At 43.1% G+C, this 25,990-nt stretch overlaps 2 protein-coding genes across 2 annotated transcripts in view; both read right to left on the bottom strand.

The window, feature by feature from the left end:
• Window positions 1-468: 468 nt before the first annotated feature.
• LOC139393497 (fatty acid-binding protein 10-A, liver basic) lies at window positions 469-1,816 on the bottom strand. Its single transcript, XM_071141986.1, has 4 exons — window positions 1,581-1,816; window positions 1,105-1,277; window positions 788-877; window positions 469-584 (listed from the first exon to the last, which is right to left on the bottom strand). Exons 1-4 carry the CDS (start codon window positions 1,645-1,647, stop codon window positions 534-536), a joined length of 381 nt encoding a protein of 126 aa, XP_070998087.1. The 5' UTR covers window positions 1,648-1,816; the 3' UTR covers window positions 469-533.
• A 1,139-nt stretch (window positions 1,817-2,955) lies between these two features.
• The window catches only part of LOC139393481 (myomesin-3-like), an 80,498-nt gene continuing 57,463 nt past the window's right edge, over window positions 2,956-25,990 (bottom strand). Inside the window, exons 15-37 of the mRNA XM_071141984.1 lie at window positions 25,143-25,326; window positions 24,661-24,835; window positions 24,235-24,356; window positions 22,424-22,611; window positions 17,053-17,179; window positions 15,991-16,175; window positions 15,747-15,861; window positions 15,412-15,568; window positions 15,023-15,129; window positions 14,896-14,940; window positions 14,492-14,628; window positions 13,331-13,475; window positions 12,936-12,995; window positions 10,954-11,021; window positions 10,699-10,806; window positions 7,190-7,277; window positions 6,374-6,412; window positions 5,795-5,900; window positions 4,667-4,830; window positions 4,340-4,376; window positions 4,096-4,118; window positions 3,922-3,977; window positions 2,956-3,586 (exon numbers count right to left, since the gene is read on the bottom strand). Coding sequence (XP_070998085.1) covers window positions 3,320-3,586; window positions 3,922-3,977; window positions 4,096-4,118; window positions 4,340-4,376; window positions 4,667-4,830; window positions 5,795-5,900; window positions 6,374-6,412; window positions 7,190-7,277; window positions 10,699-10,806; window positions 10,954-11,021; window positions 12,936-12,995; window positions 13,331-13,475; window positions 14,492-14,628; window positions 14,896-14,940; window positions 15,023-15,129; window positions 15,412-15,568; window positions 15,747-15,861; window positions 15,991-16,175; window positions 17,053-17,179; window positions 22,424-22,611; window positions 24,235-24,356; window positions 24,661-24,835; window positions 25,143-25,326 — 2,703 coding nt within the window. The 3' untranslated portion in view covers window positions 2,956-3,319. The remainder of the gene's footprint in view (window positions 3,587-3,921; window positions 3,978-4,095; window positions 4,119-4,339; window positions 4,377-4,666; window positions 4,831-5,794; window positions 5,901-6,373; window positions 6,413-7,189; window positions 7,278-10,698; window positions 10,807-10,953; window positions 11,022-12,935; window positions 12,996-13,330; window positions 13,476-14,491; window positions 14,629-14,895; window positions 14,941-15,022; window positions 15,130-15,411; window positions 15,569-15,746; window positions 15,862-15,990; window positions 16,176-17,052; window positions 17,180-22,423; window positions 22,612-24,234; window positions 24,357-24,660; window positions 24,836-25,142; window positions 25,327-25,990) is intronic.

The following is a 25,990-nucleotide window of genomic DNA, read 5'->3' as shown; positions in this document are numbered from 1 at the left end:
TGTTGGAAAAGCAATCCAGTCGAAGCTGGTTGAGAGAATGCCAAGAGTGTGCAAAGCTGTCATCAAGGCAAATAAAATACAATAACATTGTATTGGTCTCATACACATGGTTAGCAGATGTTACTGCGAATGTAGCGAAATGCTTGTGCTTCTAGTTCCAACCCGTGCAGTAATATCGCAAAGGGTGGCTATTTGAAGAATCTCAAATATAAAATAGATTTGTATTTGTTTAACACTTTTTTGGTTACTACGTGATTCTATATGTGTATTTTCATAGTTTTGATGTCTTCACTATTATTCTACAATGTAGAAAATTGTGAAAAGCAAGAAAAACCCTTCAATGAGTAGTTGGTCTAAGACTTTTGACCGGTAGTGTAGATTGAATACTTTTCTGTTATCCAATCAGTGTTTACTGTGTATTAGATGATGCACAGCAGCATGTTCACAGCACACGTAATAAACCACACGTTTTACGTCAAGCAAGTTTATTTAAATAGCCAAGGACTGCCCCCCTGCCTGCTACCATTCCAGGTTTACAACTTTTTGCTCCTCCTGATGAGTGACGTAGAGCCCACTGTCAGCGTCTGAAATGGGGGAGGTAGTGAAAAGTGTTTAGTTACTGTGGTCAGGTCACTATTATACAAATAAAACCACCTAAGGAAGAAATAGCCAGCTTGTTTGACCTGTGCCCCATATGTCACAACTGTATATGCTGATATTTGACACACTGTGCTGACAGATGTGTAGTGTGTTATTCTTCAGTGTTACCAACATTAGGTCAAATTACCTCAACCATCTCTCCGCCTTTGAGCTCCTGGATGTGTGTGAATTTGTCTGTGTTGCACATCAGCTTCCCTCCCGCCAGTCTGACCGTGCACTGTAGGGGCCAGAGAAGAGAGAGGCGATCAGTAATGTGTAGCAATAACAAGTGACCCCCCCTCCCTCATAAGACAGAACATCCATAAGACAGAACTTTTAAACTACCAAGCATTGCTGGACTTCAATTCAAAGATGAAACCTGTCGATTTAACAATATGTCAGTGAATCAATCAATACTTTTATATGTATAGATTCACCACAGACAGGTAAATTGGGATTGCCTACCTTGAGCTTCTTGCCATCCATGGTGGTGATGTCAGCCTCTTTGCCGATGGTGAAGGAGTTAGTGATGGACTTGCCAGGAGTTTTGGAGGTGATAACGAAGTCATTGCCGTTCTGCTGGATCTCAGTCACGGGCTTGATGTCTTTGGCCAGCTTGATAACGTCTTCTGGGAGTGCTGATGGATGGGCAGGAGGTTGACTCATTAGCTTAGGATTGGACCCATGGAGGCAAACCCTACCTTTTCATTTTGGGTCATAGTTGGGAATCTATAGTCAAATCTCTTGTATTTCCTTGATTCCTTACATCCTCTCTCCTTTTCAAAACTCATTAGATGAGAAGGTCAGAGGGGAGGTACCATTAATCTTCTAGCCTCCAATGAGTTTTGAGAAAGAGGACACGAGGAATCAAGCACATACATTTCAGATTCAGCCCTAAACAACCCTATAGGTGCAATGTACTGAATCTTTAGGAAACTCACAGATGGCCCTGAGGAACTCCTCGTAGTTCTCCTGAGCATACACCTGCCACGTTCCACTGAAGGCCATGTCGTCTGTGTCTGTACCGGTCCGGTTTCTCCTCCTTCACCAAAATGGGCAATAGGAGCCTGAGACAGCTGTGCGAAGCTCAACACAAATGTAGAAACGGCACTGTGTCCCCCACAGCTACTTATATCAGCAGGTAGAAGGGGCTCCGCTCTGTGCCTCTGTGTCTAATCAGTAACACAGCCTCTGAAGTAATGTTCCTCATTGTTTGAACAACCCAGAGTTCACTTACATCTCTGTCTGGCATGACCCCAACTTCCAGTTGTCTTGGGATGGGGAAGAGTACGTTATGTCCGAGCTGTGCTATCGTATAGCCATAAAATATAGTCATAACATGACATATGCATGGGTTTTACTCATCCCAATAGATTCTGAAACTTCTGACACACAGATCTCAAGTTTGTTTCGGGGGAGCCCTTCTTGCAATACTGTCCTAAATGCAGACCTGGGTTAAATTGCTGTATGAAATCATTTTGAATACTTTAGCTGGGCTTTATCGAGCGTGCCTAGTACAATGGAACCGCTAAAAACATTGCAAAAGTGCAAACCAGACCATATGGCACTCCGGGCAGGCTAAAGCAAACTCTGAAACTGTTTGAATAGTTTTCGAACCCAGGTCTGATGTCCTGTGGAATCTTCCTAAAAAAACAATCTACTCCACTGTTTAACCAGGCGATAGGTGAATGACACCTTGGACAAAATCTCTTCTATCAGTTCAGAAGACATGTTGTAACTACTCTTTGCTCGCATAATAATTGCCCACACTTGTACGAGATGTTTCTAATAATCATTGAATGACGAATCCCTCTGGCAGACGTCTCAAACAGTGCAAACAATAACAACATCAGAAGCATGTTGGGGTGAATGAAACCGTGTCAAGCCACCAAGATCAAATGACTTTATTAGCAGCACACAAGCGATTGCAGAGACGCATGATATGACAAATACTGTATGTGGAGAGCTAACAGGCTAATAGACCTACTTAAGCTGCAGGTGCAGACTCTGAATGAGCGAGATTGTTGCCTCATTACACGGAGGTCAAAGCAGGAATTAGATTGATGTGGAAAAACGCACTTCACGTGTCGTTGCACCTCTGTAATCTGCTCCATGTGCATGACTAACATGACACGTCTAGTGAAGTACAACATGGGAGATAATTGGAATTCGGATCAAGTCTGCTGCTGTCAAGACATGGAATGAACATTTAACGTGCTCGCCTTGGCCAATGAATCCTACTTCCGAGCTTTCTCGTCCCTGCTCACAGGTCCTATTGTTTAATTGCTCCAGAAAGAAAGGGGCGACATCATAAAATTGTAGCTGACACTCTTGGGATATTTATTGGTAGTATGATGACACAAGAATACAGGCTGTTGCAGTTTTGACGGGGCCACAAATTGACCGCATTCCCTCTTGCACATGTAACTTCTTAGTCATTGCTACATCCCAATGCCAGAAATGAACTGCTTCTTGTATTTCACTCCTCAGTAACTCTAATTTAACCCCATGAAAACTAACTGGCTGAACCACCATACAAACACAACCCACTGGGCACACACTGGTCGAATCAACGTGGTTTCCATATCATGTGGAACCAGCGTGGAAAAGACATTGAATTGACGTCTATGCCCAGTTGGAATCCTCTCTTAGGGCAACAAAACCAACACTCCTTCCTTCCTTACATCTCCACTGCATCGGGCGGAGGCTTCTCGCCGTGCTTGTACACGCTCACGGTCACGTTGACCGTCTGAGTGCCGTACTGGTTGCGCACAAAGATGCTGTAGTTGCCCGTGTCCTCGCTAGTCACGTTGTTTACAGTCAGAGTGCTGCACTTATTCTCGTTGGCGATGTTGAACTGGCCCCCCGAGACGATGCCTTTGTCGTTCCTCAGCCAGAACATCTCTGGGGCAGGGTCACCATCAGTGAAGCAGGTCAGACACAGAGACTGAGGAGGAGAGAGGGAAATAAAGATGACATGATTCACAACAGTCAATGTAAATAGGAAAAATGACCAAATATCACTTATCACTGTTGACATGGGCAGGTAAGGTTATTTAAAAAAAAAAAACGTATTGGAGAAGATGCTGATCTAAGATCAGTCCACCTTGTCCATTTAATTGTATTCATTATGATCTAAAAGGCTAAACTAATCCTAGATCAGCACTTCTACTCGTTGGTCTAACAGTACAATCACACAAATTGGACGTAAAAGGATAATGAAGTACTGGTGAACATGGTAACCACGTAATAGGACAGTATTATTTCCCAAAGTTAGCCTACCTTATTCTCCATGATAGCCACCACATCTGGTAACCCCTTGGTCACCCTGGCCCGATCTAAAGCAAATGAGAAGGACATTGACTCCCTTTTAATCATCCACAGGAAGCTCATTCAATCATTCCAGTGTACAGAAAATGCAATTATTAAAAAACAATGAAAGAGTAGGCCACTCACTTTTCTCAGCAACCGCCACTTGCCTTTGTAGCACAAAGCAAGGGTAAAACTGGTAAATACATTTGCAAATGGTTTCATATCCATTGCCATACTATATGTCAACTCATCAATATTGAATATAGAACCGTTTTCTGTTTGTCCATGTGAGAACAGTGATAGCAAATAGTACCTGCAATTGTTTGTGTTAGTGTTTACCACTGCAAGCCATGCTGGGCACGCACCATCAATATGGTACTGCACTTACTTCAACCTCTGGTATTCCAACAGAGCATCAGCAAAGGCTTTTGAAGAGAGAAAGAGAGAGATAATTCAATATAGATTACTGTAAAAGTATTTAGGGAGAGTGTAATATTCATTAACTGCCTGTCTCGGAAGATGTGAATGTAGATCAAGATTGCAGACACATTGAATTATAATTGAGTAATAATAGTCCAATTCGGAGGTTTACATTCTAGCTCTGAAGACATTGACATGAATCTGAAGCAGTAAAACCCCCTGTAATGAAGCCTATTTCGCTTAACTGCTTTGAGACGATAGTGCTTTTTGAGTGAATCAGACTGGTCAGACTAACCTTGTCCAGATAGGTCTAGTGAGCGGGTGTGCTTTTCTTGACCATCAAACATCTCCAGAGTGTACTTCCCCTTATCGTTCTCCGTGGGCGCAAAGACCTCGACCCACAGCTTCTGCATACTGCTGCCAGGCTTACACCTCTCCAACTGGTCAATCCTACTCTCCCTGGTACACAATGAAATAGAATATGGTAATAAAATTCAATAGAATATAATATTGCTTTTCTAAAAATCCAACAAAAGATACTTCCATTCAAGGCCATGACTATTTATGTCTGAGGGCTTTACTTGTTCAGTTCTAAGTTTGTTTGTAAAAGCCGTTACTATGTTTGGTCTTTTTCAAAGTGGTGAGATGAGATGGATTTGGGATTAAGGGCTCAGACTGTCTCACTAAGGAAGCTGTGGGGCGATGTGAAGAAAAACACAAAATGCTAAAGCAACTCTTGAGTTAAAATTAGACAACAAACCATGTCGCTACAGCAGTGCCCTTACAGAAAAAATCACGTGAAAAATCACGATTTCACATGTGTAGTTTCGTGTTATCACATGTCGAGTTACATGTTGTCACATTAACTTCACATAAGATCACATGTGTTTTTGGAACACTCCACCTGTGTTCAGGTGAAATTCATGTGTTTTTTTCCATGTTGGGTTGTCACCAGCTCTCGTAATGGAGAGGTACAGGATGTGCAGGCTCTTGCTCCAGACAGGCACCAACACAGCTGATTCAACTAATCAAAGTCTTAATGATTAGTCTATTATTTGAATCAGGTGTGTTAATGCTGGATTAGAACAAAAGCCTGCCTGCTCCGTAACTCTGTAGAACCAGGGTTGGTGGTTGGTGCTAACCATAAAAGCTGCCAGCAGATGGCGATAAAAGTCCAGTCCCTGTTCCCTGTATGATGTTTCCCATAGACACAGATTTAGGATCAACTTCCCCTCCCCCAATCCCAATCTTAACAATTAGTGGGGAAAATGCTAAACTGACCCAAGCTCAGCGCCTAGGGGCAACTTCACCCTACTCTGTATAGCATAGGCTGACTGTATAATGTAGACAAAGTGGATACAGTAGGCCTGGAGCACAGCCCGTGTGGCAGGGCAGAGTACAGAGGCCAGACCAGGGAACTCACTTGAAGTGCCAGCTGGTCTTCATGTAGCTGATATAGTACTTGAGAGAGCAGTAGAGCTTGAAGCCCATAGCAGTGCATTGAATCCTCACTGGGCCTGCAGACAGCGCTGTGCCACAGAGAGAGGAAAAAGTCAAATTCAGAGAGATGATACTCTGTGACAGAATGTCATTGTTGGGATATTGACAGTTGACAGGGCAGGCCCAGTATGGCCTTTTTATTGCATTTGAAAGACGGTACAAAAAATACTAAATAACGGTTGTTTTTTTCTTTATTATCTTTTACCAGATCTAATGTGTTATATTCTCCTACATTCCTTTCACATTTCCACAAAATTCTAAGTGTTTCCTTTCAAATGGTACCAAGAAAATGCATATCCTTGCTTTAGGGCCTGAGTTCCAGGCAGTTAGATTTGGGTATGTCATTTTAGGTGAAAATTGAAAAAAGGGGGCCGATCCTTCATCATTTAATGACTTCGTTGTTCCCATCCAAAAATTGTTCATAAGAATGCTTGAGAAGTCACTCCTGTTTCGGTACTGAAATGTTGCCGTAATAGTATTAGGAAATCCATGCTGAACTTACCACACTGTTTGCTCAGGAGTTGTAGGAGCTTGTCATACTCTGTAAATAAAGACAGAATAATTATGTCTCCAGACGTTGGGCTCTATTTAAGCGATAAGGTCTGTGGAGGTGTGGTACATGGCAAATATACCACAGCTAAGGGCTGTTCTTATCAATGATGCAACGCATGAGTGTTCCCCTATTGGCCCCTGGTTCACCTCTGACCTCTGGGCTGGGTCTCTAAGCGCTGTGATTGGTCTACAGTGTTCCTGCCGGGGCCAACAAGAGTCAACAAAAGTGTCTCCCATCCGGCTGACCAAAGTCCATATAGGACATTCTATGAATGCTTGGATACAGCCATTAGCAGTGGTATATTGGCCATATACCACAAACACCCAAGGTCCCTTATTGCTATTATAAACTGGTTACCAACAGTAAGAAGTAATCTTTTGTCATACCCGTGATAAATGGTCTGGTATTCTACGGCTTTCAGCCAATCCACATTCAGAGCTCCAAACACCCAGTTTATAATGTTCATTAACCTCTATGCATAATATTACACTATGTGCAGTCTCAGTTTCTGCATCTTCAGAATAATCATGAGACATAACAATAATGCACTTTGAAATTGCCTCATAACAATGCAACTTGAGAGACTAACATTTCCCTGATATTTTGGCTAGACTGGGGCCCGTATTCACAAAGCTTCCTGATCTAGGATCAGGTCCCCCCCAGTCCAAGTCATCATATTCATTAGGATCTACGAAGCCAAACTGATTGCTTTACAAACATGGGCCCATGTCTGTGGTTGTCAATGACAGTGCCATGACGTCTCACCTTCATCTAGTAACTCCAGTGTGCTGACATCCTGTCCTCTACCATCAGACGCCACGGCTTTGTAGTGGCCTGCCTCCTTCTTAGTCACCTGAGATTCACCAGAGAGAAAACAGTCAATCATTATGACACACACACACAGGCACGTCAGCACGCACATACACACAGGGTTTGAGAATACCCAAAACACATTTTACTTTCTGTACACAGACAATCCTACCCACTGGGCACAGACGTCAATTCAATGTCCATTCCACATTGGTTCACCGTAATTTCATTGAAATGACGTGGAAGCAATGTTGATTCAACCAGTGTGTGCCCGGTGGGTAATCATGCAATGATCTATAAACACTCATACTGTAGAGACACTCTGACACACTCTGTGTGTGTGTGATGATCACTGATCAAATCCAATTGTATTAGTCACATGCGCCGAATACAACAGGTGTAGACCTTACAGTGAAATGCTTACTTACAAACCCCTAACCAACAAAGCAGTTAGAAAAATACAAATAAGAATACGAAATAAAAATAACAAGTAGTTAAAGAGCAGCAGTAAAATAACAATAGCGAGACAATATACAGGGGGTACTGGTACAGAGACAATGTGTGGGGGAACCAGTTAGTCGAGGTAATTGAGGTAATGTAGGTAGAGTTATTAAAGTGACTATGCATAGATAATAACAGAGAGCAGCAGCTGCGTAAAAGGGGAGGGGGGGGACGCAAATAGTCTGGGTAGCCATTTGATTAGATGTTCCGGAGTCTTATGGATTGGGGGTAGAAGCTGTTTAGAAGCCTCTTGGACCTAGACTTGGCGCTCCGGTACCGCTTGTCGTGCGGTAGCAGAGAGAACAGTCTATGACTAGGGGGGCTGGAGTCTGACAATTTTTAGGGCCTTCCTCTGATATATAGCTCCTGGATGGCAGGAAGCGTGGCCCCAGTGATGTACTGGGCCGTACGCACTACCCTCTGTAGTGCCTTGTGGTCGGAGGCTGAGCAGTTGCCATACCAGGCATTGATGCAACCTGTCAGGATGCTCTCGATGGTGCAGTTGTAGAACCTTTTGAGGATCGGAGGACCCATGCCAAATCTTTTCAGTCTCTTGAGGGGGAATAGGTTTTGTTGTGCCCTCTTCACGACTGTCTTGGTGTGTTTGGACCATGTTAGTTTGTTGGTGATGTGGACACCACTCTCAACCTGCTCCACTACAGGCCCGTCGATGAGAATGGGGGTGTGCTCGGTCCTCCTTTTCCTGTAGTCCACAATCATCTCCTTTGTCTTGATCACGTTGAGGGAGTGGTTGTTGTCCTGGCACCACACACGGCCAGGTCTCTAACCTCCTCCCAATAGGCTGTCTCGTCGTTGTCTGTGATCAGGCCTACCACTGTTGTGTCATCGGCAAACTTAATGATGGTGTTGGAGTTGTGCCTGGCCGTGCAGTCATGAGTGAGCAGGGAGTACAGGAGGGGACTGAGCATGAAATAATACCTGCAAAACACTTGTCTCAACGTCAACAGTGAAGTGGCGACTCCGGGATGCTGGGCAGAGTTGCAAAGAAAAAGCCATATCTCAGACTGGCCGATTAAAATAAAAGATTAAGATGGGTAAAAGAACACAGACACTGGACAGAGAAACTCTGCCTAGACTGCCAGCATCCCAGAGTCGCCTCTTCACTGTTGACGTTGAGACTGGTGTTTGCGGGTACTATTTAATGGACCTGCCAGTTGAGGACTTGTGAGGCGTCTGTTTCTCAAACTAGACACTAATGTACTTGTCCTCTTGCTCAGTTGTGCACTGGGGCCTCCCACTCCTCTTTCTCCTCTCCTAGCCAGTTTGTGCTGTTCTGTGAAGGGAGTAGTCAAATCAAATCAAAGTTTATTTGTCACGTGCGGCGAATACAGTGAAATTCTTACTCTCAGGCTCTAACCAACAGTACAAAAAAGGTATTAGGTGAACAGTAGATAAGTAAAGAAATAAAAACAACAGTAAAAAGACAGTGAAAAATAACAGTAGCGAGGCTACATACAGTAGAGAGACTATAACAGTAGCGAGGCTACATACAGGCACCGGTTAGTCCGGCTGATTGAGGTACAGTGCCTTGCGAAAGTATTCGGCCCCCTTGAACTTTGCGACCTTTTGCCACATTTCAGGCTTCAAACATAAAGATATAAAACTGTATTTTTTTGTGAAGAATCAACAACAAGTGGGACACAATCATGAAGTGGAACGACATTTATTGGATATTTCAAACTTTTTTAACAAATCAAAAACTGAAAAATTGGGCGTGCAAAATTAGGCATTGTAGATCTCGTACAGCGTTGTATGAGATCTTCAGTTTCTTGGCAATTTCTCGCATGGAATAGCTTTCATTTCTCAGAACAAGAATAGACTGACTGTCACAACTTCTGCCAAAGTCGTTGCCTCTCCTTGTTCGGGCCGTGCTCGGCGGTCGACGTCACCGCTCTTCTAGCCATCATTGATCCATTTTTCATTTTCCATTGGTTTTGTCTCGTCTTCCCACACACCTGGTTTCAAATCCCATTCATTACCTGTTGTGTATTTAACCCTCTGTTTCCCTTCATGTCTTTGTCAGAGATTGTTTTATGTCAGTGTTGTTTTATTGGTTGTATAGGTGCTCGTACACATGTTTATTTATGTATGTACATATTAGTGTTTGGAGCATGTTAAGTGGGCATTTATTAAAAGCCTCCATTTACACTCTGTTTGACTCTCCTGCGCCTGACTTCCCTGCCACCTACACACACGACTCTGACACTGACGAGTTTCAGAAGAAGTTCTTTGCTTCTGGCCATTTTGAGCCTCTAATTGAAACCCACAAATGCTGATGCTCCAGATACTCAACTAGTCTAAAGAAGGCCAGTTGTATTGCTTCTTTAATCAGAACATCAGTTTTCAGCTGTGCTAACATAATTGCAAAAGGGTTTTCTAATGATCAATTAGCCTTAATGATAAACTTAGATTAGCTAACACAACGTGGCATTGGGAACACAGAAGTGATGGTTGCTGATAATGGGCCTCTGTACACCTATGTAGATATTCCATTACGTCAGCCGTTTACAGCTACAATAGTCATTTACAACATTAACAATGTCCACACTGTATTTCTGATCAATTTGATGTTATTTTAATAGAGAAAAAAACGTGATTTTCTTTCAAAAACAAGGACATTTCTAAGTGACCCCAAACCTTTTGAACTGTAGTGTACATTACTATACTGCAAAAATGAGGTGGTTAGGAGCTTAATAGTTAGAGGGGCGGATCTGTAGCCGGAAGGTCACCAGGTCAAATATCCAGTTGTGCACTAAATAGTGGGGTTGATCAAAGTGACATGTGACATTATGGGCTAGTTCCCTGGAACCAGATTCAGCCTAGTCCTGGATTAAAAACATTCACAAAAGAGAATCTCCATTGAAAGTGTGTTTTAGTCCAGGATTAATTTGAATCTGGGTTCAGGAAACCAGCCCTATGAGGACTGGATGTGGTATGTGTACCTGTTGCACAGTCATGGTGCTGACTCCAGTCTGCTGGTCATACACAGCTGGAGTCTCCACGGCGTCCTTGAACCACTTCAGAGTCGTATCCTTGCTTACGTTGGTCACCTGGACCCAGAAAGACAGAGGATTCTAATGATACAGTAACACTGTGCACGGAATACATTCGTAACAACGCACACGCATATCAGAATCCAGAATCCATGTGATTATTTCATAACAAAGATAACAACATATTGGATATTTCTAAATTACCTTGCATTTGATTATAAACTCACAGTCCTCTGTCACGGTCCATGACAAAAACTCCAGGAAATAGGGTCCTTGAAAAACAGAGCGAATGATTAACTGCGTCCACTGGACCGGAGATACAGCGGCTGTCTTTGCTGGCAGTCAATCAATGAAGCTCGCCATATTCTGGTGTGTCAGCATTATATATTATGTTCTGAAGTTATAGCTGCCTATTTGACAGGAGCATTTTACGCAGAAATCGGATCTTTATCCACTGTTGGCAGTAAATAAAAACACATCCTACATGGACTTTGGTCAGCCGGATCCGGCACCTCTCAGATTTGACTTTGTTAGTTCCGCCACCTATTTTCCCGGATCCGGTACCTCTCGCGGCATGATTTATTAATTGTTTCGCTGTTCGCACTGTAGACATTCTAATAAAAACGATCAGTGTTAAATCAAGTTGCCTTCTCGTTATTTCTCCCCCCCCCCCCCCCCCCCCAAAAACACCATCATGTAAAAGCGTGGTGATCCTTCTGTGTAATCATCTTATCCTGCCACACTGATTCCAGACCTGCTCTCTTATTTGTACGTAGAGAAATGGGGAGGGGCCCTGTGGGGTAAGTAACTGATCTTGACACAGGTCTTGGTAGTGGTGGTCAGCTGGTGAACAGGTCCCTATGTAATCACGTTACATAGCCTAGGCTGGTCGTCTCCCTACTGAATTTGAATCGTGGGAGGCCAAATAAAAAAATGGAAAAGAAAAGGCAATCGAGTTTGACGTCATTTTTTCAAGATGGTGAATCGAACCCAGAACGAGCCAGAGAACTATCGTTGCCGGAGGAGAGGAGTGAGGGGAAAACGGTTCCTGATGCCAATGCCTTAGCTAGCAGCGCTGCTAATCCCGCCAGTTCAGCATCACCACCGGCACCTCCACTAGCCTTATAGACAGGGCTACAGAGGATACCCAGGTAATAGTTTTTAGGGCTCCCGAGTGGCGCAGCGGTCTAAGGCACTCCATCTCAGTGCTAGAGGTCTCACTACAGACCCTGGTCCACACCCGGCCGTGATTGGGAGTCCCCATAGGGCGATGCACAATTGGCCCAGCGTCGTCCGGGTTAGGACATCATTGTAAATAAGAATTTGTTCTTAACTGACTTGCCTAGTTAAATCAAAGTTAAATAAAAAATATAAATATTTAACACTCAAAATGAAGTAATAGACACTACAGCCAGAGTCTTCAGAAAATCCTTAGAAGGAAGCTAATTGTCCAAGCCACAGGCCCGCTCATGGCTTTGAGCAAGAAATGGACTCTATGGGGTTCAATGGACATGACATGGGGAGAGTCATTGTGGAAGGTTCTGAAAACTAAGGTAGGACATTTTTTTCCCTTTACATACTTGTTCAGTACTGTGAAGGTAATCTGAATAGGTGCTTCATATTATCACACAGGAAGGCCTATATATTGTCATATGTGTGTTCTGCTGTAGCGTACACTGATTTATCTTATTTGAAGTTATATTCCAATATTGTGATATTTGTTCAACTGCTACATTTGATGTGTTGAAAATGATATGAAATGCTGGTGGTGTCAGCCCCACAGCTGAGCATGTGTGCACAATGTGTTCTGCAGTGTAGTCTAAAAATGTTGCTGTACATTGACGTCTGGAAGATGAGGCTATAAGAAATTCAGACTTGTGTAGGCCCCGCAGCTATACTCAGGTATGTGGGCCTACTGCAGTGACGTCTAAAATGCTTTGGAGAGTGCTGTCCGTTTCACCACCGTAGACAGTAGGCTACTTGACTGTTTACTCTGTCTGCTGTGCTGACACTTTGTGTTTGACACTTTTTTTCTCATTGTGTTCCGGTACCTCAGAGCCCCCCGGATACCCCCCCACCCCTCCTGCATTCACTATGTGTTCCAGGACCTCCCGATTTACAGAATTAAGCACTGGATCCAGCCCAGAGGTCAGGGGTGAACTAGGGGCCAATGGGGGAACACTCACCTGACTTTCTCTTGTAGTCCATTCTGTTGGCTATGGACTGAGCCAGTGTCTGACGGAACTCTGTCAAAGACACAACCACAGGGTCACTTCCCTACTGGCACACCGAGGATATGTAGTAACTACCAACAATAAGACAGTAACATTGACTGCAATAACCAAATCGATTGGAACAAATCTATATATCAGGCCATGCCAAACATTTACTGATCTTTAGAGTTCACAGAAATAGTAAGCTGCCCTTTTCACACTATTGTGCCGATCTGAAGCAAACTCAGCACTTCCAGCAACTATGGTGGATGCGAAAACAGGCCAGCTCATCACAGCTTGGTTTAGCTCAGCTCGGTTCGGTAGTATGAACATCCTGGTAATGAGTTTGGGTGACCAGATGGACTCACTCTCGTCCACGAGCACCAGGGTGAACTGGTTCTTGGCACGGCCGTCGCAGAGCTGAGCTGTGTAGGAGCCCTCGTCCTCCTTAGACAGCTGGTCAAACAGGATCTCTATCAGCCCACTGGCCTTGTCAAAGTTAATCTTGTGGGCCTAGGGAGAGAGAAGAGAGAGGACACACACAAGCACATGAATGTGCACGTATGTACATACATGTGCACGCAGACACGCGCACCTCACAGAAACCACGTTTCTACAATAACTTCTACAAGTGTGACTTGCATGTTGATTTGAGCTAATCAAGGCAAGGGGCTAAAATGGGGGAAATGGGGTTTGGTTTATTCACAAAATCCTCATCTGTAGTCATTTAGTAATAAACCCTTAGCAGTGTTGACGTTCACGTGAACACACGTGCATGGATGCAATCATGCTATTCCATACCGAATAGCAGACACGGAGTCCAAAAACATGCAAGTTGTGTAATATTAGTTTCACCCCATGGAAAATCCACATCTGTTGCAACAACCTCTGCCGACAGTAGTCTTCCAACCTGTGGTTATTTATTTTTTAGGTAAATTTCATAACAAATCAACATTGCTATGATGTTGCTACGCACATTCTGGTGAAAATCTTTATGAAGGTGATTTGTGTTTAAATGAAATTGCAAGTATGATGGTGAGGGTAAACATGTTTTATTGTGATTGTTTGTGTGATTACTTTCTCTTTCTATACAGTCAATACCTCTTACTAATGCAAACTTGAATGGGGAACTATCAAACATTTAGCTATTTTGTGGCACATCTAGATTTCGTTGATTTATGGAGATTTTCACTAGAAATGAAAATGCATCCGGGAACAAATAACCATCTGCATATATTCAGAAATAAATGTGTGTATGCAAAATGCAGTAGCTTATGCTTTATGCACACCACCAGTAGACATGCTATAACTTGCCTGGTTCGGTCTATTTCTGTTTTAACCAACTTGTCATCGCCTTCCTATTCATACAACACTGCACCATCGATTAAAGCAGGGACATTCTGACACGCAAGCTAGTTTTAGTATTCATTTGAGACATACGCACTCTACCGACAGACCAGTAGGCACAAGATGTAGTTCTGGGTTCTGAGATTAGAACACATAGCCTGTGTTTTTAAAGAGCTCCTTACTGCAGTACTGGAGATCTCTCTGTCGTTGAGAATGAGGCGGAGCTCTGCAGCGTTGCTCAGGCTCTCAGTCTGCATCCAGAGACGCACATTCCCTTTCTCTGACACCTCCACCTGCCACTTGGAGCGCAGGGCTATCACTGTAGGGGGAGAGAACAATGAAGAGGGAATAGGTTACGGGTTCAGGTGTGCCTCCAAGCTTCCGCAAACAAAATCATCTCGGAAGGGTGCTCAACAACAATGGCAGGAATTGAAAAATAGGGCTTACCCAAGAAAACATCTGAGGGAATAGCGTGTTGAAATTGGGATGTTGAACAATATATTATGCCTGTTTCTATTTGAAAAGGAGTACTATCGACTGTTTTAGCTCGATAGAGACTTGTATTATTACAGAGACTAAGTCTTACATGGGTGGCAGATGTGCCAGCCGAGCTCAGTCAGTCTGTCCAGATCTATGGGAAAAGAGAGAGAGGGAGAATTACAGGGAACAGCTATCTTTTGCGCAGGTCTTCTTTAGCTTGGAGTATAAAGTACCTTCCGCGGTAAAGGTGAAACTGGAAGAGATGTCTGGGTTGTCACTCATCTCTGCTGTGTACAGGCCCAGGTCCTCTTTAGTGGCGTTTGTGAAGGTTAGGATGGACCTGGGGACGGACAGAAGGACAGTAGGCTTAAAGGACAGACCAGGGGACTCAGTAGGCCTGAATGGGACCATAGTGCTCAGTGAAAAGGGAGTACATTTAGCATTGTAGTGTGAGGTGAGGAAGAATCTCCACTGAGTCTGACCCTTTGGTGACCTCTTAACATTAAACAAGTCTTTCATGGGTTACATGCCCTCTCTCAACTCTACAGGTCACTTTTTTATTTCTCTGTAAAAGACACACACACACACACACACCACACACACACACACAACATTGCAGTACCTATTGTTCTCCCACAGTACCCTGGCTCTCCCAGCTTCAATAGCCTCTTTGTAGTTCTTGCGCCAGACAAACGTGCTCTTCTCCGTAATTTCAGTGGCCTCAAAGGCCAGGAAGATGAAGCCATCATTGTCCACACCAATCTCTATGTCTGTGGTGCCTGATGGAGAAAGAACATGAATCAAAAGTAATTCCGGTGATATTGTTAATCAGGGACCTGGTATTGCTAAAATCAAGCCTGGTCCCAGACATGCTCTTTGGCCAACTCCTATGGTCATTGTTATGTCAAACACAAACAGACCTTGAACCAGGCTAACTAAAACCCTAAAATGACTCACCTGGTTGAGTCTGGGCTCTGATAAGCTCAGAGGGCAGAGAAGGGATGCCCATTCCAGCCTTGTTGAAGGCACACACTCTGAGACGATAGGTCCGACCTGCCTGGAGACCTGACACCTGGGAACACAATCACACCAAAATGAAATATTTGATACATTTTATCATTTTATCAAAAACAAAAACATATTAACTCTATTTCAATGTATCTATATCCTTATTACAATAAACCAAGTATATCTCACCAACCTTCAAAAAGGTATCTGCAATTGGCTTGTCATTCACAGCAGTCCAGCTCTGTGATTGGTCGCCCTCGCTCAGCTCCACCAGGTACCCAGTGATTGGTCCTTGCTGTCCTTCGTAGAGAGGCACTGCCCATAGGAGGACCAGAGAGTTATGCCTCACCTCCCTGAATTCCAGGTCATACGGGCAGCCTGGGGGGGATGAGTGGGGTTAGCATAGTTAGCATAACACAAAGAGAGAAATATGGATCAAGCCATACAGTCTTTCATTCTATACAGTACATGGATTGATAAGTGTCTACTGTGTTAGAAAAATACCAACCAGACCTGGGTGCAAATACTATTTGAAATCAGTGTTTGGTTCATCCTGACTGGTGTGCTAGGTGGGCAGGGTCTGCACTTTTTGGAATTTTCTATTGGTTACATTGCTATATGCATGCTTATTCAAGCAGAGATAAAGTATTTGAAATGATTTAAAACCAGGATAAAACAAGGCGAATATTGATATTTATCTTTTTCCCGGTGTTCTATAATCACCCATAAAAAGCCAAGTTGTCCGTGACAGAACAGGCCATCATAAAGAAATGAACAAACAATAATAATAACGTTTAAAAAACAAGTCAAGTGATTTTGCTTAATCTACCCCTTCGTTCTTAGTGCCAGTGCACGGTAGTTCATTTGCTTAACGATTTTTCAGTCGCATTTAAATTATTTACGACGCGGGGAGAGCCGGCTGGATTCAGCTGGATTAATGGGCTGTGTGGGATAAATGGTGTGTGGCTCTCTCCATTTCCAATATGAATATCACAACAGGCAGCGTTATATGAGAAACACAGCTGGCCACGGCTGTGCACTGAACTGCTCCATTACCGAATGGCAGAGTGAGTAGAGAGAGACAGAAAGAGAGAGAGAGAGTGTGTTTTAGAGAGCAAACGTGTGAATGTGTGTGTGTTTTAGAGAGTAAAAGTGTGTGTGTGTGTGTGTGTACAGCGACCATGTGTGTGCATCCGTGTGTATGTGCATGCGTAAGTGAATGTGTGTGTTTTCATGATGATTGCATCATTCTCACCTGGCTCAGGCATGGTCCACTCCTCACACAGGAAAGCCTCACTGGGCTCAGAGGGTTTACCAACACCAACCACGTTGGCAGCAAAAACACGGAACTGATAGTAATGCCCCCCATCCAGATTACAGACCTGTAAACAAGACACCATAAAATGAATACAGTTACTGCACAAATTACAACCAGGGTTGTGTTCATTCGGACACACCCAGGAAAAACATTTCAAAACATTTTTGCAACAGAAATGAGCATTTCTTATTGGTCAAGTTTTCTGCTTGGTGCCTACTGAACAATACTCTGGTCATTGAGAAAACAAGGGTCAGCTAGCTTTGAGTTTCAGTACGTCAGCTCTTGCATGGACAAACTGTGGACAAAACAAAAAAAGGTTCCTTTTAAAGATAATGCAACACAGTATCTGGATTACCTTGGGCATATTTGCAGAGATTCATCTTAAATCTGAGGTTGTGTTCTCACGTCCTAATTTAGCTTGGTTTCTCAACTCCACACATATGGACATGACGGTGGAGTTGGGTTGCGACGACTGTCGAAGGAGTGTACCTCCAACTACATCGAGACGCTGTCAGTCGAGATGAGGAAACAGTCCGTGGTTGCATTTGATTAACGTTTTGTTAAAAAATGATGGATTCCAGCAAATTAAGAAAGGCACGGAGGTGCAGAGGACAAACATAGGTACACGGTAAGGGTTTCCGTATTTACATTCCGCAGTCCGCACACTCTCGTCTCTACTCAACTCCATTGATTTGATGTGCACTACCGGTCAAACGTTTTAGAACGCCTACTCATTCAAGGGTTTTTATTTATTTGTACTATTTTCTACATTGTAGAATAATAGTGAAGACATCAACACTATGAAATAACACATATGGAATCATGTAGTAACCAAAAAAGTATTAAACAAAGTAGCCACCTGTTGCCTTGATGATAGCTTTGCACACTCTTGGCATTCTCTCAACCAGCTTCACCTGGAATGCTTTTCCAATAGTGTTGAAGGAGTTCCCACTTATGTTGAGCACTTGTTGGCTGCTTTTCCTTCCCTCTGCGGTCCAATTCAACCCAAACCATCTCAATTTGGTTGAGGTCAGGGGATTGTGGAGGCCAGGTCATCTGATACAGCACTCCATCACTCTCCTTCTTGGTAAAAAAAAAACCCTTACACAACCTGGAGGTGTGTTAGGTCATTGTCCTGTTGAAAAACAAATGATAGTCCTACTAAGCACAAACCAGATGGGATGGCGTATCACTACAGAATGCTGTGGTAGCCATGCTGGTTTAATGTGCCTTGAATTGTAAATAAATCACAGACAGGGTCACCAGAAAAGCCCCCCCCATACTATAACACCTCCTCCTCCATGCTTTACGGTGGGAAATACCCATGTGGAGATCATCCTTCACCCACTCCGCGTCTCACAAAGACGCAGCGGTTGGAACCAAAAATCTCTAATTTGGACTCCAGACCTAGGGACAAATTTCCAGCGGTCTAATGTCCATTGCTCGTGTTTCTTGGCCCAAGCAAGTCTCTTCTTCTTATTGGTGTCCATTAGTAGTGGTTTCTTTGCAGCAATTTGACTATGAAGGCCTGGTTCACACAGTCTCCTCTGAACAGCTGATGTTGAGATGTGTCTGTTACTTGAACTCTGTGAAGCATTTATTTGGCCTGCAATTTCTGAGGCTGGTAACTCTAATTAACTTATCCTCTGCAGCAGAGGTAACTCTGGGTCTTCATTTCCTATGGCAGTCCTCATGAGAGACAGTTTCATGATAGCGCTTGGTGGTTTTTGCAACTGCACTTGAAGAAACACTCAAAGTTCTTGACATTTTCTATATTGACTGACCTTCATGTCTTAAAGTAATGATGGACTGTCGTTTTCTCTTTGCTTATTTGAGCTGTTCTTGCCATAATATGGACTTGGTCTTTTACCAAATAGGGCTATATTCTGTATACCCCCCTACCTTGTCACAACACAACTGATTGGCTCAAACGCATTAAGAAGGAAAGAAATTCCACAAATGAACTTTTAAGAAGGCACACCTGTTAATTGAAATGCATTCCAGGTGACTACCTCATGAAGCTGGTTGAGAGAATGCCAAGTTTGTGCAAAGCTGTCATCAAGGCAATGGGTGGCTATTTGAAGAATCTCAAATATAACATTTATTTTATTTGTTTAACACTGTTTTAGTTACTACATGATTCCATGTGTGTTATTTCATAGTTTTGATGTCCTCACTATTATTCTACAGTGTAGAAAATAGTGAAAAAAAAAAAACTTGAATGAGTAGGTGTTCTAAAACTTTTGACCGGTAGTGTACACTTGTAAGGTTGAGAACAACTCGGCTAATCCTAACTGAGCCACATACTGTAAAGCAAAGATTAAATTCTGCCAGTGTCGTTTGCATGGCTTTAGGAAGGGGATTCAGATCATTGATCCCAACCACTTTATTCACAGCCACTTAGCCTTTAAAGTCCTTATCGCCTATGAAGTTATTCTGCTTTAGGGGGACTGAGCCATGGGACAATGGCTATCAATAGACAAACCTGAGGGGCTTATTTAAGTGTGATAGGAATCACACCATCGAAAGACTATGCCTCCTTTTTTATAGATTGGTCACTAGGCTAGCCCTAATTAGGTACAACAAAAGCCTCTTCATCAAATCAATACCTAGACAGTGCTGCTTGGAGCTCTGCAGTGAAGTATAGCGGGGGTAGGGGATAAGGGGCGTTCGTCCCAAAGTGTCTGTCGATTCAACTTATCGCCACCAGATGGCATCAGTTCACCTGATTCTGAATCAGTGGAAGTAAAGACACTGCGGTCGAAATTGAGGTGGAATTCCAAACTAAGCGAGATAACTAAAAATCCTAAGGATTCACATCTCAGACATTCTTCTAAGGAGGCTGGATAGGTGGCATGTCTGCCTGACTGCTAAACCAGTGGTGGTGGAAGGAAAGGATTCAGGGGGTAAAGTCATTTACATTGGCTTACACAAGCAGGAAGACCAAAGTGTCCCGAGCATGACGCCTCCGTTGGATCAATATTCTAATTTATCTCATTTACATGAAGGCGGCAAGTGAGCAGCTTGTAAAAATAAGAGCAAAAAGCGAACTCAGAGATGGGAGGAACTATTACTGGAAGAGACTGGGCAGTGGCAGGGGCTGGAGTCGCCCAACAGAGGGCACTGCATGTGGCCACTGTTTTCATTAATGCCTGAAAGCAGATCAATGGCTTTATATGTTAAATAACTTGGACATTAGGGCACACCGCATTATGTTTTGCAATAGAAAACCAAAACAAGCGTTGGACATTGCATCCCTGTTTCGGTCTGCTTTCTTCTGCCTCCTGAACAAGACCCTGGTTAGTGGAAAAGCACGGTTTGCTCCAAACTTCTAAACTATTTTGCAGTATGGCAGACTTTGAATTGCTTTGTTCTGTTGAGTCTAAAAACAACATTATAAACTGGGTGGTTTGAACCCTGAATATTGATTGGTTGACAGCCGTGGAATATCAGACCGTATACCACGGGTATGACAAAACATTTGTTTTTCCTGCTCTAATTACGTTGGTAACCAGTTTATATTAGCAATAAGGCACCTCGGGGGGTTGTGGTATATGGCCAATATACCACGGCTAAGGGCTTTGACCAGGCACTCTGCTTTGTGTTGTTCCTAAGAACAGCCCTTAGCCGTGGTATATTGGCCATATACCACATCCCATCCCGGGCCTTTTTGCTTAAATATAACTCTTTTGCACTCCATAAAATTACAGGACACCTGTCATTTCCATTGCAAAAAGAGACAGGTGACAATTTCCATTAGTCTCCATTGGCACCACCACTCGTTGCCTAGTAACACAGCTAAGGTAGTAGAGGGAATGTGTTTTTCTCCTCCAGTGTCCCTCCACCAGAGCCTTATGTTCAGCTCTCTGACCACCGCTAATTCTGTTTTCTACGTAGATACAAAGTTCTAATGGGGTGTATTCCAGAGGAGACAAAAATGCAAGTTGTGCCCCTGTTGGTTATTATATTTTAGTTATACCACGGCATTGTTGAATAATTAGCTAGGAAGGCATTCTAGACTTGTCACACCCTGACCTTAGAGATCCTTTTTATTCTCTATGTTTGGTTAGGTCAGGGTGTGACTTGGGTGGGAAAGTCTAGGTTTTCTATTTCTTTGCTTTTGGCCGCATGTGGTTCCCAATCAGAGGCAGCTGTCTATCGTTGTCTCTGATTGGGGATCACATATAAGGTGTCATTTTCCTTTTGGGTTTTGTGGGATCTTGTTTTCTGTTTAGTGTTTCTGCCTGACAGAACTGTGCGCTTTCGTTTTTGTTTGAGTGGTTTTGAACTAAAATAATCATGAACACTTTCCACGCTGCGCTTTGGTCCACTCTTCCTACCACCAACGAGAGCCGTTACAAAAGTGGGCATTACATGTAGATATACAGGACAGTTGGAAAAGATATAGGACACCTCTGAAGTAGTTCCAACAATAGGCGCCTTTTTCCCATTTTTAAACCACTGCACCATGCGGGCCATAGTTGCTACAAAGTTACAGAGAGCCAAAACAACAACCATGCAAACCGAAATAGGATACAGTGTAAACGCAGGTCCAGCGAGGGAAAACTTAGCTCGCTAGATAGCATGAATTAGCTTTTGCATAGAATTTATTTTGCAGCATCTGATGACCTAACGTGGTGAGTGATGGACATGAATTTCTCCTGTTCTTCATGACGCAGTTGAAGCTATGATTTCAAATCCTCCCACGTGTTTGTAGTTTGACCAGCTGTTTTTAGCAACTGGTATTGTTGAATTTGTTTGTCACATTGGCAGATGTGCTAGCAACAAACTATTTAGCCACAGTAGCTTCTAGCCTAGTGTTTGATATGCAATGCGATCTCCTCTACTGTAAAGAACATTGTCTCCTTAAGGACAAAGCTACTCTTCAATGCCAGGCAAACTCGCAAAGAATGGACAACTGGGTCATGTCTTTGGCAACCTAGCCTTAGTGGAGTTGCCAACAAGCAGATGTTCTGAAAACCGGATGTGGGAACTCTGCTCAGAAGTTTGTTCCGCCTGCTATGTTGGCTACCTAACCGATAGAACTAATGACCAGGTTTGGTGGGAGGATGAAAATAATGATTTTACTTATCAAAAATTAAAATATCAATGAAAACATGTCATTTCTACCAGTAAATATTTGCTTCTGTATTGTTTTCTCTGTCAGTTATTTACAAGATAATATGCAGAGCATCAGCGTTTATCCCTTACTTAACGTTACTCTGGTGGAGGGCCTTTGTCATGTCAAATGTGACCCAACATTCTAACAGCACTGACACCTGGGTACTGGCACCAGATCCTTCCTCACCTTGTGCTGCCTCTCCTTGGCAGGCTTGGTGTTGACCTTTCTCCAGGCATCCAGCTCTTTGTCCTTCTGGTCCAGGTAGTAGCCTCGTACAGGGTCTCCTCCATTGTTAGCAGGGGCTCTCCAGGTGAGAATCATCTCCGAGCCAGTGCAGAGCAGCAGGGCGATGGCAGAGGAAGGGGATGGGGCGACTGGGAAGGGGAGATGTATTTGAAAATAAAGTTTGGGCATGCTATACTTTTCCTCAGCCTGCCCAGAGACCAACAAAAAAAGTATTGCATTTAGATAGTTTAGATGGATAGTGTTTTGAATAAATAGCTAATCAGCTTCTATTCTTCTGTATTCTATTCTATTCTGGCCACTTCCATGTATCAGGTCAGTTAATGTAAGGCCACACAGGGTTCCAGACACAATGTCCTGGATTTCAGCCATAACATCAACTGATCCGAGTCCAGATTTGGAATCTGGCATCACTGTGAGGTGCAGCTAAAATGAGCAGTCATTACAATGTAGCAGCCTGCAGAGTGCATGTTATTATTATCAGACATGCTATTATAGAGTGAGACAGCAGTGAGAGGGGTCAGCAGTTATTGATCAGGTTCCTGCCTCATCACAAGTCTATGTATTTCACTGTGTTCGTGGACAAACCAAAATAAATCAGGAGCCTACCCATTAGATTTAATACCTGTCATCATGTAATGGGTTCATGAGGCTGTTATGAACTAATGGTGAATCGAGATCAGGAATAGATTGATGAAGCCCACCACAGGTTTTACAACGGTCATAAATTCCTAGGAGAAACTCCCTTCGCTGCCATGGAGTATTGAGGGTGTGTGAAGTGGTTTAAACTACAACTCCAGGACAAGACCAGAAACCATGGAAACTGTCGCTTCATGTTGAAATGGTTGGCAACTCTACCAAAGGACAAGACCAGAGAGCATGGAGATCATTCCCATGTTGAAATGGCTAAGAAATCTACAAACTAAAGAACAATTATTCAAGCTGCAGCTGTTTAAATACTTTAGTCTGGTAAACACATCCGATCTGAGAACATTTCCAAATGGTACTCTGAAGTATCCATTGTAACAACCTACAACAGCCATTGATCTCTGGTGGACAAACCAGAGGCTTTCTGTCAACTGACTATCCAGCAGATGGACCAGCGATCGCAGAGGGGGACAGCAAAGGCAAATATGTAAATATGAAATGTGCAATTTAATTTTGAATGAGTGGTTGTTCATGTTCAAAGTATTAGCAATTTCTATGAGTGTAGTTATCAACTGTATAACAGTGAATCATCTCAGAGCTTCCCACTCTTGAACTGTTCCCACCCCTTTCCTTTGTCTACCAAGCTGCCATATCGGCTTAGCCCACTAGGGACTTTTCTATCATGTCAGTAAAAAATGTATGACCTATTGTGTGTGTGTGTTTATGTAATTCTGTGATTAAGTTAGTAAATAAATAATTAAGCCAATTTGGATATCGCTGATTCATGATCTATGCTAGAGTTCGTGCAGATATCCAAGGGTTTGCGACATTCAGAATATGACTGATAAGGTCATACATTCATTCATTGAAGACTGTAATCGATAAGATATGATTTCTTCGTGAAATTGACATTCTAAAAACAAAATTTGTCCGTGGTGCCCTGACTTCCTAGTTAATTACTATTCTGTGATTCGTTGAAAACAAAGGGAGCGACTATCTGAACTAGTTCTATATTTGTTTCATTATTTCAGTTTGCCCTAATGACTATATCCCAGGAGCATGTCCAACATTGTGGGCCAGTCAGCAGTTTTTTGTCTGGTACTCACTGAGTGCTGCTTTCACCAGGATAGGGGGAGACTCGTTGGAGTAGATACTGTTCCCAGCTCGCCCCACAGACTTCACTCTGAACACATACTCCTTCTTCGACTTCAGACCATGGACTGTAAACCTGAGAGGAAAAAACAATACATTTAGGCCTAGGTGTTGCAATGTCAAATTCAACTATTCATATAGCCCTAATGCCTAAGCATTTCTTTCTACATTGGGATGGTTCCATGGACTAAAAAGCAATTTAACTGGAAATGTCAATGGAGCAGGACTAGGCTTAATCTGTGTCCTGGAAACTGTCCAATCATGTTCTGTTGTAGAATTAGTGGCAAGAAGAACTACAACATTTATCCAATGCACAAAATAAACAGCTTTCAAAAAAGAGCTCAGTTCATTTAAATGGCACCGTGAGTTCAGTACTGTACTTGGTGTTGGTGGTTGGTTTGTTGTTGACCGTCCTCCACTCTTGCTTCCCAGCCTCGCTGTAGTACAGGTAGTATCCCAGAATGCCCTCTTTCTCCTTGGGCTCCTGCCACTGAAGCAGGACAGCAGAATCTGTGTCTCGGATGGCCAAGACGGAGGTGGCTGGAGCAGGAGCAGCTAACAGGATAACACAGTGAGCTCAGCTGAATGGCACACTCTTAGGAAAATAAAAACATTCTATCTGAAGCCATCCCTGTAGGAGAACCCTTTATGGTTCAAGGTAGAACTGTTTAAAAAAAAAAATCTTCCATAGAGAAGGTACAGAAGGAAGAACCAACCTGGATGGAAATGGTTAACTGAAGAACCACTGTCCCTGTAGAATAACCCTAGAACTGGGTTTTTTTTATTTATAAGAGAACACAAATCCATATCAATGGAACTAGTATAACATTAAAGAAATAATACGTTTATCCCTCTCCCTCACCTTGGGGTTGTCCCAGTGAGATTGGCGGGCTCGGCTCTGACGGTTCGCTCACGCCAAACTTGTTGACGGAGCGCACCCGGAAGCAGTAGGACTTCCCCTTCTGTAGGTTAAACATGGGGAACCTGGGAGAACCCACTGTAATGTCTATGCTGGCCAGCTGCCAGCTGTTTTTACCTGCAATGGACTGATGGACAGAAGGAAGTACGAACAGAGAGCGAGACAGGCAGGCAGAAAGAGACACAGAGGTAGATGGAAAGAGAAGTAGGCAGAAAGACAGACATACACACAGTGATTAATCAAAATGTTTCTCACTATTATTTCTCATTTCTGCTCCATTAACTTGACTCCCATATCTTTAAGTCCTTTTTAAAATGTACATTTGAATAAAACCCAGTCTTTAAAAGGAGATCAGCGATTATATAGCGCAAGCCCAAGGGCGAGCCGAGGATATTTGAATATTCCTGGGCAGAACAGAAGCGGGAGATCTTGGCAATTGCAGATGCTTTTGATGGATTGGACAGTTTTATTACAGAGTTACTTATAAAAGTCCAATAAAGCAATTTCCTGTGGCAGTTTGCCGCTTTTCTTCTCATTATTGTAATTGCAAGCTGTTGTGCATCTAGTATGCAGAGTCCTGGTTGATATTGAAGAACTGGGGAACTTTGGGGGAGATGTAAAATGAATGATCCCCCCCCCCCCCCAGGATTTTGATAAACCAGAACTTTGACAAACTTTAGTCATTGTAAGACATTCATCAAAATAGGAACACTTGTGTCCTTTATAGTTTGGTGGCCATGTACGAACACACCCACAACCTGTACTAGAAATCCTCCTTGACGTTAAAACTA

Source organism: Oncorhynchus clarkii, chromosome 3, assembly GCF_045791955.1.
Source record: "Oncorhynchus clarkii lewisi isolate Uvic-CL-2024 chromosome 3, UVic_Ocla_1.0, whole genome shotgun sequence".
Taxonomy (NCBI): Eukaryota; Metazoa; Chordata; class Actinopteri; order Salmoniformes; family Salmonidae; genus Oncorhynchus; species Oncorhynchus clarkii.
This window is presented reverse-complemented; position numbering and strand designations above follow the sequence as displayed.